At 37.2% G+C, this 23876-nt stretch overlaps 1 protein-coding gene across 7 annotated transcripts in view; it reads right to left on the bottom strand.

Moving 5' to 3' along the window:
- LOC120772577 (filamin-C) overlaps positions 1-23876 on the bottom strand; it is a 95843-nt gene that overhangs the window by 5154 nt on the left and 66813 nt on the right. For 6 of the 7 annotated variants that reach the window (XM_040101277.1, XM_040101276.1, XM_040101275.1 and 3 more), the window contains 3 exons: positions 7010-8021; positions 6722-6942; positions 167-315 (listed from right to left, as the gene is read on the bottom strand). In XM_040101277.1, coding sequence (XP_039957211.1) covers positions 167-315; positions 6722-6942; positions 7010-8021 — 1382 coding nt within the window. Of the gene's footprint in view, positions 1-166; positions 316-2918; positions 3420-6721; positions 6943-7009; positions 8022-23876 lie in introns of those variants that run through there. The other variant, XM_040101279.1, reaches the window with a different exon arrangement.

Below are 23876 nucleotides of genomic sequence, written 5' to 3'. Positions count from 1 at the left end.
TAGATAATGATATGACTGGAGTAAGTATATGAAATCAGCTCTAGTTTTTGGGTCATTAGTCTAATCACTTTGGCTCCATGTAAACATGTTTACATTTATGGAACCAAAATGCTATGACCTTGGACTTTAGTGTCTAAAATGTTGCGATACAATTGCATGATCCTACCTTAGCTGCGTAGGGACTACCAGCGGTGGACAAACCGTTGACTGTGACATTCACACGATGCTCGCCGACTACGCGTGGCACAAACTCTGCCTTGAAAATACCCTCCGAGGTTTGGTGAACCTGTGCGGGCACTGACTGACCGGCAGGTCCTGTTGTTTTTGTTGCAGCAAATTGTTTTTAATTTTGATTTTATATTTTGTTGTTGCATTTTGGTTTTTGGTTGAGTTTGGAGGTTTTTGGTTTTTGATTTTTTGTTTTAATTTTTCAATTATTTTTTAAGTTTTTTTTTCATTGTTTGTTTGGTTTTTCGTTTTTAGTTTTGCGTTGCGCGAACATAGCATAGAGTTAACGTCGTAAAAATGTGGTTTTTGTTGAAATTTGCAAAATACGGGTAAAGTATTTATATTTTGTTTAGCAAAAGCAAATACGTTTGTTTTAGTTTTGGATTGGCAAAGTTAGTTGGGATTGTTGTTATTCAAATTTATTTCGTTTCGATATTAATTATGGGGTTTTGCATGTGTGTGTTTTGTTTCAAAATGAATAAATGAGAAAAAATTTTGAAAAAAAGCGTCATTAGTTTTTATTAAAGAAAATAAATGACTAATTGTATGAAATGAGCGTCATTTAGTGTTTTACTCATAGTTGATAAAGCGGGTTTTATAACATTTGGCAGACTTTATTTGAACTAAATTAAAAAATTATATATATATTTTGGGTTAAAAACTACTTGATAAGTTGGGAAGACGGTTTTCAAGCTTGCGTACTACATACTACTAACTACATAGCTATATATAGAGTATATAGAGTTTGATATACTTAGAGGACATTTGTAAGTAATATTATTATATTTAAAAGCAATTTTTGTTAGTAGTTGCATACTTAAAAGGAAAAAATAAGTCAAATAAAATTTACATAAAAATTACGTCATTTTAGAAACAACTAATATCATCGAAAGCTTTATACACATTAGAAAAGTCAAAGCCATAAATCGTTATACTATAACTAAAAAGAGTTGTTGAGTTGAGAGAATCATATTTTGACATCTGCCGCTTAAGTTAAAGCTAATCGGTTGACGGCCGTATTTGACAACTGATCAAAGCAGATATCAAATGACGTTCTTTAATTTTTCCGCTAAACATATTTTGCACATACTACTCATATTTTCAATATTATTTATAACCTCTCATATTGATGGGCAAGCTCCTCGCCCTTATAGTTTCTGCTGAGACTGGGCACCCATAAATGTCTTATATTAGGCAAGTAGCTTGATGATACTGCTAGTGAGGCTATACTCGTACAATCTTTGTCTGGCCTTGAGCACATTGGTAGTGAGCTCAGCTCTTCTATCGGAGTGAAAAGAAAGAAACCGCACTAAAGAAAAGTACATCTGCAGTGATCTGCAGCAAGGGTAGATTGAGAGCTCCCGGCGGAGGCCTCAACCCAACCTTCCTGATCCATTCAAAAAAAATGTACGTCTTCTCTAGCCCCCACCCATATACATATGTATGTACACGCGCCGAGAAGATTCCACTAATACTTGACGTAATACTTGTACTCGTATAACTAGTGAGAGTTACAGAAATTTTAAGCCAGAAACTCTAGAACAACTGCAATTAACTGCATAGTATTTGTAGTCGAATTCATGTTTCCAAAAAGGGATCACATCGTCTTACTACCACCTGACAGTACATTGTACTTTATCAATATGCTGGGCCTAGGTGAGCCTTTGTGGTTTAGGAGAGGGTACAATAGACCTAAGGTCGCGGTTGCATCCTCGCCTATCTATCTTATCTTAAATAATCTGCATTTCGTGCGCGGAATCGTTGCGAATGTTGGAAAAGGCTAATGGTGTATCAAGCCTTCAAAGACGGTCGAGAGATCGTTGAAGACATACCGCATTTTAAACGACTTTCGACCTCTTCAACTATGTTAATAGAAATATGAACAAAATGAAGGATGTGGTGCTTGAAACTTGTCAGGTAAGTGTTAGAGAGATAAGAAAAGAGCTCGACATCTCTCGCGAGTCCATTCGAATGATTTTAGTGGATATTTTGGGTATGAAACGCGTTCTTGCTCGACTCGTCCCGATGAAGCTCCATTTTTTTCTCAAAAGAGTACCGTAAACAGGTATCTTTGGACATGCTTGGTCGTGTTTTTTCCGATCCCACATTCATGGAGAGCAATATAATTGCCGATGAGAGAAAGGTTTATGAATTTGACATACAAACAAGTCCACAATCATCGGAATGGAGGAAAAAAACGAGCCGAGAACAAAAAAACAACGCCAAAGCCGCTCAAAAATCAAGGTGATGCTCATTTTTTTCTTTCGATATTCTTGGTTTGATGCATCATGAATTTATTCAGGAGGGACAGACGGTCAATAAGAAGTTCTGTTTTGAAGCCGTATTGAGGATGTTTAAAAACATGACGATTGCCCAAAAGTATCCATGGTTGGGTTTTTGATATTCTTTCCTTGAGTTTCTTGTTTGTAAACTGATATAAATTTTCCAGCAGAGTTCTATCCTCTAACATAATATTAATTTTCAGTCGATCGAAGATATAATATTCCCAAGAACTTAAGCGATTTTTGGTTTTGAGTAAAAAACTCAGGTGATAGCTATCTGCTTATACGTCAGAAGTTCTCAAGAATATAACAGAATGCAAAACTCATCATTTTATTTATTTTTTTTTATTTGTGAGTATGTTTTTATTTGTAAATAATAATTCCCTTAATTGTCAACATTAATAAAATTGTTTATTAAATACATTATAATAAAAATGAAAGTATAAAACATAAAGAATTAGTACGAAGTATTTGAGAAACTTTAAAGACCGTTTGAAAACAAAAATAATTTTGCCAAAATTTAAAAAATGAAGGCTAAAACTTGTCGTTACTGCTATTTAAACAAAGTAAATTTCAATTAAAAATAAAAAGGAAGAAGTTAGTTAAAAAAATTGAAAAAAACTTTTTACCAATTTTTACCAAGTAAAGTTACTAATCATTACATTGCGTTTCACTAAAGTGAATTAAGTCAAATAAAAAGTGAGCGAAAGATAGAGAGCGAGAGCTAAAGTGTTTGTATAGTGTGCTATTAGTTCCTGTTTATGTGTGTGTGTATTTTATTTCATATATATATATATACATACATATATGCATTTATGTACGTAAAATATATAGTTTTATATATATAAGTATGGTATGCAAATAATTGTATAAGTAGAAAGAGTGTCTAGTACAATAGTTTTCGCCGCCCTGAAATATAATACAGATCAAAAGTGAGAATCGCAAATTTAACAATAAAAAATAATAATAACATCACTATGACTATTTTATACAAATAAATTTAACAAAAAACTGAATTTCAAAAACTCGAAAGGTGCAAAAATAGAGGGCGTAAGGTCCTGAACTTGTGGAGAGATATTTACAAATAAAATATTTTGGAGACGGAGGAGACATAGACACATATGACATAGGTTATAGACACATATACATAGGTACATACATATACACTAATGGATATTATTTATTTCTCTTCAATAAAGTCCTAAATTTTTGTTCTTCATGTTTGTCCTTATCGGTGAAAATAATGAAGGAGAGTGCATTGTGAAAAATTTCCTAACTTGGCAGCGATTTTTTTTTTGACAGACACGATCATTGTGCAAGCGAAGTCTACTTGTTAATTCGTGAGCTGATTTGAGAGTTAGCGTTAGTGATGAGAAGCTGGTTGAGATCGGCGGGAAAGTTGGTTTGACCACTACTGCTACTCGTTAGATTCGATTTGTCTATAGGAAATAACATTTCTCTCTCAAATTATCTTTTTAATACGAGTATTATCTTTTAGAAAGTGCCTTATACCTGATACCAGATATGACTCTATGAAACCCAAGCAGCATTTTTGATCAATTTCAAGTCAGCTTTCAGACTAAAAGCCGATTTCGAGACAACATATTACAAAGTATGAACGGAAGCAAGTGAGCTGATGATCTTCTAAACTCTCATTTTATACGAGATAAGGTAATAATTTGAGAAGGAACGTACCCAGCCTAACAACTGTTGTTCTGTATATAGTAAATCAAAGCCATCCAGACAAGTATAGATGTCAATGGATCAAAATTATACTTTTTCTGTTCTAACTATTCGTGTCGTCTGAATGGATGAATATACTCCAGCTGTAGGAGTATTCGACGCAGTAAACTCCGGCGGAAAGACCATGAGGAGAAGGACTTAAAACCTCCCAAAAAGCCAAAAGGAAGAACGACTGTTGTAAATTTGGCAAAACCGCCAAGAAGAAGATATACAGTTAAGCTTCTTCTAAGTCATAACTTGCACTTGAAGTTGGAATGGATACTTATTGCAAGGGTTATGTCACAGCATGCACTTCCTTCATTTATTTCCAGCGTCTATTTCGTAAATACAATGGATAATATTAATGCAAGTAGATTTGAGGGATGTGCTCATAGTTCTTATAGGTGATTTTCTAGTACCTGCTTAACTCAGATATATAAGTATATGTACATGCGCATTTCTTGACTGATGTGAAGTGGTTGAGGCTGCCAGATAATGAACTTTAGAATATTTGAGATTTGTGTTACAACTCTAACCAGATGGAATTGAAATCTTTCTTTGATGGATTCTTGCCACCGTAAAACTAATAGAGACAGATATGCAGTTATATGTTATACTATATATAAATTATCATAATGACGGGTCGAATCCGACCACTACCACGCCCACAAAATGCTGTTAAACGAAAACCTAAAAAACTCCACAGCTTAAGGGATTACATGGGTTTAGGGGTTTCAAAAAATCGAATTAGTTTCATTGTCTTATGAAATTGTACAATACCCCTAGAATATTGTCATAAATGTTCAAGTTGATCCGAGTAATAGTTTCGGATATAAAGCCTTGAGAACTTGTGCGCTCGAGGTTAGCTGGGCTAAGTGCACCGTCTTTAAACGCATTTTTCTCGAAACTGTGTTTTTGAAGTCGGTTGGCAAGATTTCTTCATGAAATTTTACATAGGTCTTTGAAATACAGTTTTTTTTCGACTACAACTATTTGAAAAAAAATGTCGCGAAATTTTAATTGTTTTGTAAAAATGTCTACTAAAAATCCAATTCTGATAATTTTTTTCCCTTCGTCCAAGTTCTAAGTTAAGGTTTCAACTAAAACAAGTATTTTTCAGTAAGCAGTAAGCCCACGCAGAGCAACTTTTTTCCGAGGGGTCACCGGAAATGGCGTCGCAATGGCGTCTTTGTTAATAAGGTATGTATGTATACAATAAAAATTCCAATAAAATATTTTATTTATTTTTATATGAAAAAAAAAGGATTTTTTTTTACCCGAGAAAACCCATGTAACCCCTGAAGTTAGGTTCAAGATGGAAGTGTTGAGATGTTTCCATTTCGTATTTTGCAGCTGGCATCCCTTTAGATTCTCAACCCCACAGCGTGGACGCCAATATGGCAATAACCTGTTAGAACCCCCACAACTACATAGTGTCACGCTAGCCTCACTAAAATGCCATAACTGAGCCAAACGTTAAAAATTTAAATACAAAAGTGTAATTTAGTACGGTAAGCGGTACTTGTGGTTTATACATTTTGAAAAAGTGGGCGTTGTGGTTTATACATTTTTAAAAAGTGGGCGTCAATACTACCCTATATCCATCACATATGTTTCTAATATTAAGATTTTCAAACTTCCAGTTGACTTTACCCCATACTATATATAAAGGCCAATACATACATATATGAAAGTTATCTTAGTGAAATTCATAGAGAAAATGTTTCTAATAAAGGGAATTGTTACTCAGCGCTTGGAGAGGTTTTACTTTACTGGCGGGAGACTTGTAATATAAGTTTACAAGAATTTGTTTAAATAAACTAGGTGATGTGAGGTGTAAAGCTCAAGCATTTAGTCAAGAACACATCGACAATAAAAAAAGTATTGACTTTGGGGAATATGGCGGTTTTTTCGATAATATAGAGAGGTATAAACAGAATAAATGGTACGACCCTTTGGATCTATATTTTTTTTGATTTTTTTTATTATACTACTCTGTCCAACTAATTAAGTTTTCAATAGGAAACTCTCTTTTAACAATATCGAGCAAATTTAGTTTGCATTTAACTTCAAGTTCAACGGAATGTTTTATTTTTATTTGGAATTCAAACACTTTTTTACATCATAAATATTCATTATCTGTTGCATGCCTCATGAATATGCAAGATGGCGAATATGCGATTTAACAAAAAGAAACAAAGGTAAAAAGGTGATAAAATCGGTGTTGTTGTGTGACTAGAAATTGCATTTTGTGAATAACGAAAACTTAGAGAAAATTAACACAACCAAATCGGAAATAAATTTAAACAATAAAAATAAAACAAAATGTAAATCCAATTTCAATGAGCAACTGAACACGGTGACAAGTGTAGGAACGACGTCATGTAAGGTATTAGTACATACACATAGATAAACACACAAATATAAATGGGGGAACACAAAAAGGCTTAAGAGCTGGAGAGAGCGCTAACAACGCAACGCATACATACCTTCAACGTTGACCTCGATGTCTTCCAAACGACCGCCAGCGTGATTGATAACAAAAGAATTCGGCTGATGCACCGGTCCGGGCCCGCCCAGTGACACCTGTGGGCCGGACACGCCGCCACTGATGTTCACCGTAAGCGGACAACCCGGCACCGGCATTTTATTGAAGGTCACATTGATGGTGTGTTCACACGCCTCAGTTGGCACAAACGAAACGGAGAATCTGTAAGGTGGCAAGGAATATTAAATTAGTAACTTGTTTACGAATTGAGTTTAAAGCCAATAATCACCTTGCACTGCCTTGCGGATGCACTTGGGTCGGTATGTTCTGTCCCTTCGCCGAAATGGTAATCTCCAGATTACCTTCGCCAGCATCGCCAGCGTCCACCGTAAACTGCACTGGACGACCAACAGTACCACGCGACACACTGCCCACCGTAACTTTGGTGGCATCATAAGATTTTGCCAAAAATGGTGTACCTTGGACAGCGAAACCGTTATATTCCACATTGATCGTGTGACCACCGACAGCGGTAGGTGTGAATTCGGCTGTGAAGCCAGCATGTATGTCGCCGGTCACGCGCACCGGCAACTCACCATGCGGACCACGTACGCTGACCGCCAACTCAGCAGCACCACCACCGCTAACGGTGATATGAAACGATGCCGGCCGATTGACGGGTATCAACTCGAGATTCGAGAGATTCAACATGACGCGCGAAGTGTCCGCCACAGGGCATACAAACGGGCAGCCACGTACAGTTTCACCATTAAATTTAATATCAATCAGATGTGATTTAGCCTGTTCGGGTGTGAAGGAGACCAAACAACGTCCGCCACCAACGACCTGGACGTGATTCGGTACTTCGCCTTCATTAATCGATATCTCTAGCTGACCTTCGCCAGCAGCGCTCGCATCGACGCGGAATTGACACGGTTGCCCGACAACACCGCCATTCACATCGGTCACTTGTATTAGACTGGCATCGTAGACTTTGGCGATCAGCGGACCGCCAGCAATTTTTGTGCCCACAATTGATGCTTCAATGATGTGTGTACCGACTTCGGTGGGTACAAATTCGATGCGCGCAGCACCATTTGCCGCCTCATGGGTGACTCTGGCATTCAGTTTGGACTTACTCGGTGTCAAAACTGTAGCCACGCACTCGCCCTTGCTTAGGCTTTGTCCAGGAGGCGGCAGTATCTCAAAAACCGCCGGCGTATTGGCGGGTACAAGGCGTGTAGATTCGCCCAGTGCTGTTAGACCGGGTGTGGACATGATTTCAACGTGCCACGGTGAACCTGCAAGTAGAGAGACAATAAGGAAACGTTAGTAACTAGTTGTCATGAAAATATTTACAAGACATTTTAAAGAAATCAAGTCATAAGCTTCTCGTATAAAGGAATGTGTGAAATATGTCGAGAATAAAAACTGTATTTCTTCGTTGTTGTTTTAAATATTGTCTGCTTTGTTTTACTGGCTTAATAAATATTTCAATACCACTGCTTAAATTATTTTTATTCTTCATGAGGTTTTTTACTTTAGGAATTTCGAAATTGCAGTTGTTATTATTTTAGCACTTGTAGGCCTTTGCTTCCTACAATTTCTCTAATTACGTTTCCCCCTAAGCCTTCGTTTTTTATCTCGCTGTTTTTGCGTTGTTGACATAAACCCACTTTTTAATTGCATTACGGTACTTTGCTTTGTTAAATTGCTCAGTTACGGCGGAAAATTTATTGTGTTGAAAGCTTCGTAATTGCTATAAAATTGATGAAGATAATGACTTCCTTGCAAAAACAAAAACATGGAGGGGAGAGTAGATTACGCAAAATCGAAGTTGCCATCACTAGAAAAAACCGATGTATTTATAATCCCGTATCTCTTCGCTAATGGAATTCATTGCAATACCAAGATCTGAAAGTGTTACTTATAAGGTTTCGGGTATCTCAAAGAGTCGATATTAGTCAAAAATCGAGGTGGTTCTTATCACTATTTTTAGGGAAAGTTCGTAACGACTCCGTTTTGAGGTTTGGGGGGGACAAACTTGAACTAGCGACTGATGCCCAAAGCACTCTAAAATTACTGAGGGAACACTTCTCCAACCTGCTTCCTCAACGTCGCATATAAGGTATTCTACGGACCTCCACGAGCCGCTCCATACCAAACGGAGTTTCAGACAAGGCGACTCCCTATCGTGCGATTTCTTCAAACTACTCTTGAAGAAATTAATTCAAGCAGAATCGCGAAGTTACAATCTTTTATAAGAGTATACAGCTGCTGACGTACGCCGATGATATTGATTTTATTGCGCCCGTAGTTCTACGTTCTCCAGACTGTATAAGGACGTGAAGCAAATGGGTCGGTTAGTGAATAAGGGCAAGACGAAATAGCTCTTGTCATCAAACATATAGATGGTGTTACGAGTTTTCGAGAGAAAGGTTCTACGGAAGATTTATTGTCCTTTCAGCATTGGAAACGGAGAATATCGCATTCGATAAAACGATGATCTGTACGGGAGATTCAGAGACAGCGGCTACGCTGGTTAGGTCATGTCGTCCGTCCTCTTAAAGTATTTGACCCAGTCCCCACCGGGAGAAGTGGAAGACCCCAACTCCGTTGGAAAGACCAGGTGGAGAAGGACTTGCCTACACTTGGAATCTTCAGTTGGCGTCAAACTGCGAAAAGGAAGAACGACTGGCTCGACTCTAACCGCGTAAGCTGTGTCTGCGCCAATAAAGAAAAAGAAGTATAACGACCGCCATTTTGAGGTTTGCGGACCAACTTTTAATAAAATTTGTATCACTTGTGTCTGTTATTAAATGTAAAAGACATGTGAGGCCCGAACCTAAATTGGACCCACCTCTTGCGTGATGACAGTGCGATCCACTAATCATCTCATCCCTGCTGTCAAAGTTGTTGACAGTGGAAAAGTAGACACAATTTTATTCCTAGTATCCTACTAAATAGGGCTATAGTTTATAAATATTTTTATATTAACACTTTTTAGAAAAAAAAAATACTTGCAACATGGCAACCCACACATCAGAAACAAAGTGAGCAAATCAAGTGGCTTCTATGTTATGCCTGCAGAAAGTTATCAAATTAATTTATTGAAGTTTTAAGATGTCGGCTAACCGACGCACTTGTGAACTTCATAAAATTGCCACTTGTTGCAAGATGGTCAAATGATGGTGCGGCGGCCGTCAGAGTTGTGGTAATAAACTTTAGCCAATTCATTCATAATGTAGTGGCAATAGACTAGATTAATGAATTTGCGGCGACCGAGCCGAGCAAGGTGTGCACACAACCGGAGCAGCCTACATAAGCGCAGTCCGGGTATATAGTATATTTATGTATATGTATGATATGTATGCCAAGTGCTTGAGGAACGTAAGTAAAGTGGGAAAGTATTTCTATCGGACACTTGAACTGAAATGCCCAAAGTTGACTAGTCAGCCACAGCACACACCCCGAGCATGACGAAGCGGCACGTCGAAGCGTATTGAACCAGAAGTTGTTGTCGGATGGCGCGTCAGCATGCAAAAATGGACTGCAGCCGGACGCTGATGGCAGGTCGTTTAAGTTTCTAGTTACTACTTACTGCCGGTAGTAGCAGGCCAACGGTTGGCCAGTCCGTCAGTTAGGCCGACAGTGATGCAGCGAAGCGTGGCAGGCAACATGCACTCCTTCCGCAAAACGAGCTTGAGAAGCACAACCAAGCGCCTTATGTACTCAAACGCAATAAAGGCATTGTGCCGGGGCACTCAGCGTGCAAAGGCGTATATACTATGTATGTGCTTGCGTGTATGTATGTGTGTAGGTGTGCGCCGCCGTTCGTTCTTTCGTTCTGGGAAGCGATGATTACGGTGATGATGACTTACAAGTTTGGCCACAGCACGCACACACTCGCAAACACACACATAATTTATAGCGAAATATGTACCTAAATGGGCATGTAGAGCTTGCGCTTGCGCTTGCTGGGAATGGCCATGCACTTGCCACTCGCACGTTGTGTGCCACAAACAACGAGCAGCTGCTAGTCAACTGCCACCCCTTTTGGTCAAGTGCATGGTGGCGCATTGCACTCGGCGTTGTTGTTACGCGGAAGATATGTAGCACCGGTGTTGTTGCTGTGCTTGTTGTTGTTGGCGCGTAATTGTAGCCTCTATATTGTGGTGCTTCAGCCTTCTGAGATTGTTTGGTGCGCTCGGCCGCCGGCTGGCTAGAATGACCGACCACCTCGTTGGCGGCTTGGTGAGGCTTGGTGTGGCTTCGTTTGGCTCTTAACGGAGCAACAGTTTCTGGGTAGTTGCGCGCATCTTACAATTTAGTCATTATTCTTGCCATAGTTAACTGTAATAAGCTGCATATTGCATGCCACAGCTTCTATTGTTTCCAAGCACTCAAATTTCGCCTCCTGTGTGTGCTTGCACCCGGCAACTGTTTAATTGCTTTTGTAATTTAACTATTCATTGAGATGCTTTCAGATGTTTTACGGCTTGAGATTGTTTCATACAATTTTCTATACATAAAAGTCCACAAGTTAGTCCACGTTAGTAGAAAGCAATTAAAATGTTGTGCAAATGAAAACAATTAGTTGCATACAAAGTGAAATGGCGAGTGGCAGAGATTTTAATTATGAATTCCGTTGAATTCACTTAGAAAGCTTACCGATGTCATCGACGGTGTGCTCAAGGAATGCGGACCGCCGCAAGGACGGATAGAGTATTTGCAATATATAACTGTATATCGGTATGAAGTTTATTTTATATGCATTGAGGAGCCAAACACTTAAGAAGATTATTTGAAAACGTGCGTAAATTTAGTAGACAACTTAAAATCAAATGCAGCTGAATGCAGCTTGAACCATCCGATATGTGACCGCGTTGTTGGATCCAGTTTATCATGTCATTAAAATTTTTTAAGGGATTATATCGTTTTGATGTCAGCTTTTCACACTTTTGTGCCTTGGAAGATAAAGACCCTCGTGAGCGGCCAAAAAAGTTTGAAGATGAGGAGCTGGAAGCATTACTCCATGTAGATTATAGTCAAACACAAGAAAAGCTCAGGTACTATTTAAGAGTCACTCAAGCAGGTATTGCAAAACGCTTAAAAGTAGCCAAATGCATTCAAAAGCAAGGAAATTTTGTGCCATATGGATTTACGCCAAAGACTATTAAATGACGACTTTGAATGTCAGAAACTGCGCTTGAACACTAAAAAAAGAAGTCGTTTTCGCATCGGATTGCGATTGGTAATGAAAAATGAATCCATTATGATAATCCTAAATGAAAAAAAAATCATATTAGAACCCGGCAAATCAACGGCAAAGCCGAATTTATATGGAGCCAAGGTAATGTTCCGTAACTGGTGGGATTGGCTGAAACCTATTTCCTATCATGACAAAGCTCGGCCTCGTGTTGCAAGACTTTTAACCGGTCTTTGGAAAATAGCGACCATAAAGTTTCGCCTCATCCATCTTATAGCCCTGACGGTCCATCGATTACCATTTTCCAATCGGCTGCGATGTCTTGTCGAACCCGATTGACCATTCGTTTGAGTCTCTTGAGGACTTCCATGTAAAACTTGGCGTTTACGATGAACGGACGAACTTATGGTGAAAGATGCCTTTGATGTCAAAAAAAAAAAATGGGCATCGTTTTCACTTTGGATTTGCTCATTCTTCCGGTTTTATCAGCGACCTCTTTTCGGCGCCTTCCAAAAAGGACATTTAATCGCGTACCTTTGCTCTAACGAACGTTGCTTGCACCACTCACAGAAGCACGTCAGGCGAAAATGTTTGTCCTGACTCTACAAGTGCTCGGATACAACTGATCAGCCGCTCGTTAATTAGCTAGGAAGGCCTTCTACCGAATTCAGTCGGTGCGCGCACATTCCGATGTACAGTCGCGGCGGAACAAAATCAGTTCTATTACTTTCCGGAAAAATCAGGTATAAAGAGGATCTGTTTTCTCGGCTAACTCTCAGGAATGAGCGTCAAAAACTCAATGAAGCTTCCCCTCTAATGTTTCCATTGTTGTGTAGGAAGTATATTATATAAATGAGATCTCATAGGATGCAATGTTTCACTAAATGATCTGTGTTTCCACCTCATTTAGGTCCATTAAGAGGGCATTGGGTTTTCTACCAAAAAGCTCCAAATCAATTTATAATTATTATGAAATATTTGGTGTTGTTAATACTGGAAGAAAACTCTCCACTTTTTCTCTGTTAAAAGTCTATAGCTGACAAGAACGATCCTCAGCTCCCTGAGATTTAACTACATAATATCGTCGTGTTTTTGAAAACGTTTCTAAAACCCGGAAAACAATTAATTTTTCTATCTATACTACAACCTGAAAAACGTGTACCCTTTTCAAGGCAAAACTAGGAGATCTTTTCAACATCAACTTTATTGTGTGAAGCTCGCATTTGTCTTTTTACAGCGATCTCCTTTTTCTTAAAGTCTCCATATTTGTACACAGCATTTACCTTATTTGCCAAACTGCAAACATACTGACACTATTTTCCCAACATCTCTACTCTTCTACTTTTACCATTTCCATTTAAAATGCGTTTAACTTTTGTCTCTGCAGAATAGCCTCTACATACGTATTTACCTGCTTCAATGTAATTGATATGCTTGGCTAAAACTGTGTGAAATCGGTAGCTATCAACTATGCCCCGCTGCCATACGCCCGCTTCCCAACACTGAGCGCTTTCAAATTTTACCAGCCTAGTTGAGGAGTATTCCAAAGCTGGTGATGATGTTTTAAACGATGCTCATTTATTTGCGCCTGTATGTGTGTCACATTGAGCTCACAATTTGCCAAGATCAAGATCACTCATAAACGTGCCAAACGGAGCGTCACTTTTGGCGGGCACTGTGTTTACAATAGAGGCAGGCATTTCATCACTTGCACTGTACTTTGGTTTTCAATTGCATGTGAGCCTCAAATTAACTATGAAATTGGTTGGCGATGTAACGCAAAACATACAAAAAAACGAAATTGCTTAAATGGTAAATTTCGCTGAAAATTGGAAAAATCTGTTGCTGGAAATAATTGCAAGTTGTTTTTGGAAATTGTTGTGAAAGAGCGGGGAGTCGACATTGATACAATTAGATATAAAGCAGAAAATTAGAAAATACTTGAAGAGGCTATTGTCGAAACAAACGACATTTCTAGACAATTTTGGGGAATTCTTTTCAAAAGACAGGCTTTGTACGAAAGAGAACTACATAAAATCCGGTTATGGGGACCCCACTGATCTTGGGAATGGAGCTTCATGAAAACTATTCAAAGAAACACGAAACCATTTACTTATTTAAATATTAATAGTATTATATAAAATCACCTTTTTTTCTAAAGGTTGTTTTAGAACCAGAATTTCTAAAATGTACTTTAGTGAAAGATATGCAAGTTGTAATATATGAAGTGCTCGGTTATAAAATTTTCACAATATGTATTAGTAGAACATATTGTTTTCAAGGTAGCGTTCGTGGAACTTATCCATTCAAATTTCAGTTCTCGAAAGTCTTATGGAATTGGTTTTCCTATAAGTGTTTTCAGTGACCGATAACATAACACAAAATAACATAACATAACATACCATAACATAACTTAACTTCACTTAACTTAACTGCACTTAACTTAACTTAACTTATCTTAAGTTAACATAACCTAACAGAACTGAACCTAACATGACTTAACTTTGCTACATTTAACTTAACCTTACTTAACTTAAGATACAAATAAAATTTTCGTCCTCGAACTTTTTATGGATTTGGTTTTCATATACATATGTATGTATATAAGTGCCTTCACTGAGAAACTGATCCGATAATGTACCATATTATAACATAAAATAACAAAACATAACTTAACTTAACATAACTCAACATAACATTAACTTAACTCAACTTAACTTATTTGAACTTAACTTAATTTAACTTAACTTAACATAACTCAACATATCATTAACTCAACTCAACTTAACTTAACTTATTTTAACTTAACTTAACTCATCTTAATTTAACCTAGGATAAAAACAAAATTAAAAGGTAAAAAGTCTAAGATAATCTGGTGATTTTTGAATGCAGAAAATTCTAAGTAATTGTGCGGTTTCCCCACAACTTCTTGTGATTTACCGTTATTTAAGTAAGTGCTCAGTTCTTGTTAAGTGTTAACTCTAATATAGTTTTCTCTCTAAATAAACAGTTATTCAAAGTGCTTTTCCTTTCCAGTGCAATTATTTGCCAACCATTACCTCGCGTACTTTCTACTTTTCCTGCATTTATTTGCGGAATTTATTTTCATTATATGTTTTTTAAAGTACACTGCTTAAGTGGGCCACGCCTAATCGGGCGAGAGAAAAATAATTTCTGCAATCTATGCAATTTTCGCTTTTTTACAGTTTTTTTTCACCATAACTCCGTTAGCTGTTTACAATCGCAACGAATCGGCGACAGGAAGTAAAAACCACACAGACACTTCCACAATTTTTTGTTTTGCAATTTTTAATGCATTTAATGTTTAACAAAACGGAAAATGATTGCCTCGTTCACTTGAAAATCGCTGGCTTTTGCAAATATGGCAAGGCGTGTAAGCAGCGGGTTGTGGCGAATTTATGCGCATTCATAGTGATTGCGGCAACAAGAGCGGCGGCGCCACAGATAAACGGTATAATTGCACAATTTCATAGAAACAAAAAGCAAATAACGCTGCAAGTATGGGTTAGCAGTAAAAGTCGCCAATCGACGTGACACAGTTCCATTGCAATATTGCTCGTGCAGCAGAGCCTTATTTGGGTTGGGAAGTTTTGATTACTCATATGTACGTACTCATAAGCAAGACTTGAGCTTGCACGTGCTTATCTGCATATGCACTTAGTTAAATATTGCCATCTTACATATATTTCCATATACCTCTGTGCAAGCAGGCGTGAAGGCCTGAGTGCTGCAAGGCTTTCTTGCTGGCGGCAAATTGCCCTTATCCACTCGCTGGTGGGTCCCACTTACAGCAATTGCTTTGACACCGTTTCGGCTGCTTATGATTTCAATTCTACATTTAATACTTCGGAAATTAAGCAAATTATTTTATGCTTTGCCTCTTCCATTTACTTAAGTAAGTGTTTGGGTCATTGCTTTCAATTGTTTATTTCAAAAAATAAATGAGCATAAAAATGCAAAAAACTAAGTTGAAATCTGCAAAAAAGCATTCAAACTTTACGAAAGGTGTGTCCAAATGCGGTCGTGCCGTCTGAAAAAGTGTTAGCCAATAATTTAGGAATATGTGGATTTTTGCTGACCTGAAAGCACTAATTGCTGAAAGCAAGCAAATTTCAATGCCGTGGAAACAGCAAAAGCCAACAAGAGTTACACATTTTTATAACGACCGATTACTGCTTTATTATTTATATTTTAATGTACTCTTTCTTATTTAAAGTATATTTGTTATGTGATTTATAAAGCTTCCACAAACTCTCAATTAGCATGACAACCAAACAGGGAAGTAGTAAAAGCTTTGCTACTAAGATTTCAAATGAACTTGAACTCATTTATATTTCTTGCAAATTTGCTGCAGTTAAGAAACGTTTTCTTTCGTTTCTTTTTGTAATGAGTTCAAAAATTATGAAACAAACAATGTTTTCGTCAATCCCAGTTAGTTATTAATGGTGCTTTTATAAAGTTGAGTCTTATGGTAACTGACTGAGAATGATAGAATATACATACTATATATTACTGTACTTTCAAGAAGGTCTCGTAATAGTTTTAAAAAAAAAATTACCATTATTTAATGAAAACAAGCTTTCTGATACAACCAAAGACCAATGAGATTTCGAACTTTTGGGATAGATCTTGAGATTGAGAGTAAAATCGGTTTTTATTTTTTGAAGTATAGTCCACACCAACTTTATTGTAACTCCAAAGTTTTATTGGACCTGAGATAAAAAACTATGGAAAACTATTCTGATGTTCGATGTGTGTTTAGAAAATCTGCTGATGTTTGGTGTCGAACGAGCCTTTATATTCTGGCTAACGTAAGATTAAAGAGTTATAATAACTAACACAGCTCGGCTATCTATATTAGATAAGCCAGCAAAAGTATATCCGGCCCGAAAATACTTTTTGTATAGAAGGTTCAGCTATCAGAAGAGATTCAAATATTTGACTTGTAACTAGGCAAAAGAGATGGCATATTCATTGTTTAGATTTGGCCGTTATTTTCTTGTGTGAAAATATAACTACTTCTAATCCTTATGAGACAATATACATATTTGAAAATATTCTCCGAAAATTTTGAGTTGATTCTGATTAGTTTCGGAGATTCGAGCATATTTGTAAGAAGTTTTTAACTTATGGTAAACGGCTTCCAAAACTTTAAAGGTGAGAAAAATTTCTCAGAAACTGTTGGACCGATCATCCAGATGTTTTCATACAGCCTCCTCGATATATTTGCCCGCGTCGAAATAATTAGATTTTAAATAATAATTTTAATTTTTTAAGACACACTGAAGTACAAAAATTTCTTGCTTTTGCCTTCCATATGAAAACTATGTATATCTCAAAACTAATATCTCAATAATTTTTAATTCGAGAGGTGGCGGCACATGCCCGCCAAATTGGGCCGATAGATCGAGAAGACTGCAGGAAATGTCTAGAACAAGGCACCAGGGAAACAATGGAGCATCTCTTGTGCATTTACCCCGCATTGGCAAGACTGCGCTGAAAGTATCTGCGGTCTCCACGGTTTGATACACTGGAGATGGTATCGATAGTGGGGCCACAGAGTCGTTCCCAGCGTAGGCATCCTAACAGATGTCTACTCCTCATTAACCTATTAACTGAACTCCATCTTGTATCGCAAAAGAACCAAAACTGGTCTATGCGCGGCTCATTGGTCTACCAGACTAACTTAACTTAAACTAATTCGGCGGGCTTATAGTTTAGTTTCTGTAAACTGAAGAACTAAGACTGAAAAGATATTCCGAAAACACGCTTTGAGTTATAGATTTAAAAATTCAAAATCTAGTAAAAATAGAACAGCGTGATAACTCATGTAACTAAGAAATTGGTAATATAAGACTGTCTACGTAAAAGGTGTTCTACACAAATATTCTGAGTGCCTTAGTTTAATCGACGAAAGTTTTCTTCATTATACAATCCCTTCAAACATGTGTTGACATATCTAAGAAGTATTATATCTATGAAGTATAAGGGGATGAGGGGTTTTCCCAAACCACAAAACATCTGAAAAGACTTAAGGCACAACTAGAGTGATATAAACACAGAAACGATTGGAAGATAAATACTACCGCATCACTAGAGAACTTAAGGTAATACAAAAGAGACTGTTAGTAGCAAAACTTCGAAGACGGAGGAAAGCAGAGGACTTGTTGCTTTATGCAATTTTAATGAGAAATAATACAATTTTTGTTGCTTTAAAGAAGTAAATTATTTTAATATTTGGATTTTTAAATCTTCACACTAACAAATCATACTGAAATGTAATATTTTATTAAATTTACAAAAAAAAAATATGAAATAAAAATGTAACCATTAAATCATAAGGTTGAACACCAGTTGGTGCTGGTGAATCAATATTGTTTCAAGCGCCATTTCGTTTCGTCACCGATGAAGGCAACGCGTCGCTTTACGCGAAAACAAGTAGCACTTTCACACTGTCAACTGCCCGGAGCGCGATGAGTGTCGCGTTTCTTGCCATTGTTGACACAAAATCATAGTTGCCGCTGGCAGTGCGGTGTGTGGCAAGTGAGAAGCGAGCAAACGTTGACCGATTGCAATGGATCAGTGGTCAATATGGCAACAGTGAAATCGAGAAATGGCGCTTAACAAATAATTACATACATATTTATGAGTACACATAAGTACATTTGTATTTACTTTTAATATTTAAGTAGTAAACGAGACCTGACAGTGACTGTTGTTGCTCTCTGGTTCTGCCGGCGACGACAACAACAGCAAATATGCTGAAAAGTGCAACTTTATGTTAATGCACGGAGACCGCTTGACAACTTGACGAAATGACGAATTGATGAACAGTACAACAACAACAAATTAAACAACAGCGGCATTCCTGCATGCAAGGCATGCCGTGAATAAGTTGAAGACACGACAAGCGAATTGCTTAAGCGACTAAAATCTCGCTTTCACACACACATACACACACACAAGCATACATGCAGAAATTCAAGCCATAATGGCGCGAGTTTTGCTGCTGCTCGCGCACGGTGCAGTGGGGCGTGGCGCAGGCTAATAAACATTTTCATTTTCAACATAAAACAATAACAACCACAGGCGCCAGGTGCTCGCGGTGAATGGGTGATGATGATGATGGACAGGCATCAGCGCTGGTAATCGAGCGTGCAGCCATAAGCAGGCCGCCGTCGCTTGTGGAAAAGTGCAAGTGGACAGCAACAAAAACGCTTAACAATTATGCAGGCAACAACAACAACAACAAATATTGTTGAAATGATAATAAAGCATAACACACATGAGCTTTATGAGCTTGCAGCAACTCCTATGTATGTATGTATTTGTTTATGTGTGTTTGTGCGCACATTAAATACCTTAAAGTGAAAACGAGGAAAAAGTCCAGTGCAGCACAGGCAAGTCGCACCGAAATGGTGGCTATCAGTAAGCCAGTGAGCAGTGCTATCAACCGGCATCAACCAACAAATAAAGCAAAACGCTTGTGGTGGCAGCAAAAAGTAATGAATTTTAATTTTTGTGCAACATGCAACACCAAGCGCAATGAGCGGCAGCAACTTTGAAGGAAAATCGCGGATTCCGCAGTTTTCTGAATGCCTGAGGCAAGCAAACGCCAACAGCGACAACCAGCAACACCAGCATGAAAACAATAAACTGTAATTGCTGCAGCTGCTAATGGCGTCCACTTTCAACCATTGTGTGTGTGTGTGAGTGGTGGTTATGGTGTGATAGACAGACCGGCCGGAAACCAGTCGGGGTGCGAGTGTGAGTGATAATGCAACTAATTGTAATTGATGTGCAAATTTATTGAAAAGCCAGCCAGACATTATAAAATAACAGAGGAGAAAGGATAACGTGAAATTGGAGAGGTTCGCTCTACGCACAGTTTTAAAATCAATATGAGCACATTGTGTGGATCAGCTTGAAAGATTAAAAGATATATCTGAAGCTTTCGCGTGAATGAAAGAATATTGTGTGAGACCCAAATTAAAGTCTGTTCGAGACAAGATTGATGGAGTACAATAGACAGGCTGCGCTCATTTTCGTTACTTACTCTCTTTACGCCTATCTTTCTATATAGAAGAGTGTAGCAAGCGAGCGCAGTCATCTATTCGCTTGTTATTGAAGAATAGTGATAACTGTAAGGCGCGGTAGGCTAATGATTGTAGCCGTCTTTGATTCACCACTTCACTGCTCACTAAACTTTAGTTCTATTCAATTGCAAATAAATTTACACATGAAAACAACAACAAAAATCAGTTTAAAATTATACTGGAGGATATTAAGATTCAGTAAAATATCGTTAGATAATGGTTCTGACAACAGCTCCAAAGTAATCATTTTATCCTTACAAAATTTTTCCTTATTTTTATTTCAAGAGAAATATGTATAGATGCTCTTTCAATTTACCCCTTATACTATTTAGTCTTGCTTTAAATAGAACAAAAGAGACTTTAATTGATACATATGGTATATAATATTTTGAATACTTCAGTAAGTAAAAGATTTACCCAAGATTTATTACCGCTTGTTAGAGAAAATTTACCATAATAAAGTATATATTAAAGACCTATCGTTAAAAAAGTCAATGAAATTATGGAAAAGCTTGAACAGGACCGTGAAAATCTGTGAAAAATTTAATGGACCGAATTAACATCTGTGATTCTTTGCTGAAACGAAATGAAATTGAACCATTTCTGAAGCGATTGGTAATAGGAAACGAAAAATCTATCAAATGCGACAATAATGTGCGAAAAAGATCAGGGTCCAAGCGTGGTGAAGCTCAACAAAAGGTCGCAAAGCCAGGATTGACGCCTCGAAAGGTTATGCTGAGTGTTTGGTGGGATTGGAAAGGCATCATCCAATTACAGTCAACAACTGATGAGATTGAAGCAAGCAATCGAAAAAACGGCCAGAAGTGATCATCAGAAAGGATTTCGTTTTCCATCATGACAATGCTTGACCACACACATCTTTGATGACTCGGCAACAACTGGCGGAGCTTGGCTGGGAAGTTTTTATTAATCCGTCAAATAGCCCTGACCTTGCTTCATCGGACTACCATTTGTTTCGGTCAGTGCAAAACTCCTTTAATGGAGTAAAGTTGGCTTCAAGAGAAGCCTGTGAAAATTACTTGTGGCAGTTTTTCGACGAGAAACCAGAAAAGTTTTACACTGATGGAATAATGTCACTAGCGGAAAAATGGGTAAAAGCGGTCGACCTTAATGGTATACAAGGAACAGGACTTTAAATAATAAAAATGGAACAAATGATTTTTCGTCAAAATCAATTTATTTTATTCAAAATAGTCTCCTTCTGCTTCAATACAGCTTTTTGCACGAGTGTTTTAGCTCGTTGGCCGGTATTGCCGCCAACTTTGCTTGCCAGTGCAAGCCGTTTGAATGCTCTCTACGCCTGCATAACGCTTTCCTTTCATGGGGAAATGCATTTTTCCGAAAAGGAAGAAGTCGCACGGTGCCATATCTGGTGAATACGGTGAGTAGTTAATGGTTAAAATGTGATTTTTGGTCAAAAAATCGCCCTTCGAATGTTGGATTCTGAGTAATTTTTGCTTGTCAGTCAATATGTGCAAAACAAACCGTGCACACACCTTTCGTAAGCCCAAATGTTCAGTCTAAATGCGATAAATCGATGTTCAATTCCATTTCCATGAATTTCAATGATAATTTCGGCTGATTTTTGATGAATTCACGCACAGTTTCGATGGAATTTTCGGTAATCATTGATTTTGATTGCTCCACATGTTGATCGTCATTTATGTCCTCCCTACCACTTTGAAAACGTTGAAACCACTTGTGCACTCTGCTACGGGATAGGCAATCATCGCCATAAACTTGTTTCATCAATAGAAACGTTTCGGTAAAAGTTTTAAAATAAAATTTAGTGTTGGCTCGTTGTTCGAAGCTCATTTCCTCACCGATAACACAAACATACTGACACTTAAAACGCAATAACTTCTCTTCCAATCGATAAAATGTCATGAAATTCTCACTAGACAGTCGATAAAGATAGCAGATTCTAACGCACCAGTCGGCATATAGATGGTGCCCACAGGGGGCGCTAGATTCAAAAAGTTTCCTGTTTTCCTGTTTACTTTGGCACATACCTTGTATACCATTTGGTTCATTAAAGTTCATTATAAATACTATATATCTAACAAACTTGAAACTTTTAAGCGATTCAAGCGGAAATTGTGCAGATCATATTTTTTAAATTACGTAAAATTGAGTAAAATGCGCATAAAATTTATGAAATTTATGGGAAATAGTTAAATATTCCATAATTACTTGCACCATTACCAAGACCGTTTTAATATTGAAATAGTTCCATGGAGTTTCGCCACTTATGTTTTATTGCAATTACATTTTTATATAAATATATACACACGTGTACAAATCTATGTATGTTTTAATAAATATGTATGTATGAGTGTTTGTATAAATGTATGTACATGTGTATGCTGTGCACTTTAGATACAAACTTAAATGCTTACATACATACTATGCGTATTTACGTGCTTGGCAAGGTAATCACCTGGCGATTTGTGATGTGTGAGAGTTTTAATGATTAGTGTAATGTTTATTTTCCACACTGTTGAACTTTATTTTTTGCTATTTTCTCTTTTTTAATTATTTTGCTGAGTGTTGCATAACTGCAAATTAAGGGCAAAAGAGCACTTGAGTGCGTTTAATTGACTTTGGAAAAAAGTATTGAAGTGAATTTGTGTAATGGAATGCCGAAGTGCTCATTGCATATGCTGCTCCGATGTAAATACATGTGTGTACCGTGCATATGTATGCATTTATGTATGTATGTTAGATACACTCAAATTAAATTGTGTGAAATTGGAAATTGCGATAATCTTATTAAATCTGGCCGGCGATAATTTGCAATTTTTTTAATTAGATGAAGCAGTGCTTTTCAAAAGTTTAAAATAAAATATTTTTTTTGGGTTTGTCGACATGTGCAGTGAGCGCCCTTCTCTTCGATATAATTTATTATAATTTAATAAGGGAATTAAGGAATTTTATTAGCTGCTGATGCAGTTATTATTATTATAAAAACATGAAAACCTCGGTTGCTTCAAAGCTGTAATACCTTTCACAAGTACAAAATATTACATACAAAAATTGTATTTCAACCAGTTAGAGGTCATCTATTTATATTTTTCGGTTTATCTTCGTAGTTTTATGTTGGGAGACCTTATAGTATGACATATTAGCCAATTAGTGTAATTGGCCTCGAAGCGATGTTTTGAGAATCTATCGGGTAATTTTCGCCGAAACGGCTGGACCAAACGGCTTAAAGTATTCGAACGACCTATCTGTTAGCTAATTATAGATAAAATAAAATTTTGGCATTAATTTCGATTTTTTCAGCCACTCTGGAGTGTAACTTTTTACAATAGAAACGACTTATATTGAGAAGCCACCATTTGGTTTGAAATGAAAAATTGGACTAGTCCTTCGATCGCTACCATCAAGAGCAATAAGAAAGTTTTTGGGTTTCAGATAATTTTAAGCAGAGAAATCTTTCTCATCGCTTTCAAAAAATCAAATTTGTTTATTGTCTTATTAAACTTGATCCGAGTAATAGTTTCGGAGATACAGCCTCGAGAACTTGTGCGCTCGCGGCTTGCTAGGCTAAGTGCGCCGTCTTTAAACGCGTTTTACTTGAAACTGAGTTTTTGAAGTCGGTTAGCAAGATTTTTCGAGAACTTCTAAACCGATATTCAAGAAACTTTACACGGGTCTTTTGGATACAATTCTTAAAGACTTGTCCGAATGATTTTTTTTCGATTAGAATTATTTGAAAAAAAAATTGTTAAAATTTTAATTTTTATGTAAAAAGGTCTGCCAAAAATCCAATTTTTAGTTTTACTCAAGTTCTCAGGTTAAGTTTC

The sequence above is a fragment of the Bactrocera tryoni genome, chromosome 3 (genome assembly GCF_016617805.1).
Source record: "Bactrocera tryoni isolate S06 chromosome 3, CSIRO_BtryS06_freeze2, whole genome shotgun sequence".
Taxonomy (NCBI): Eukaryota; Metazoa; Arthropoda; class Insecta; order Diptera; family Tephritidae; genus Bactrocera; species Bactrocera tryoni.
The sequence above is the reverse complement of the archived record's forward strand: the minus strand, read 5'-3'. Positions and strand labels throughout refer to the sequence as shown.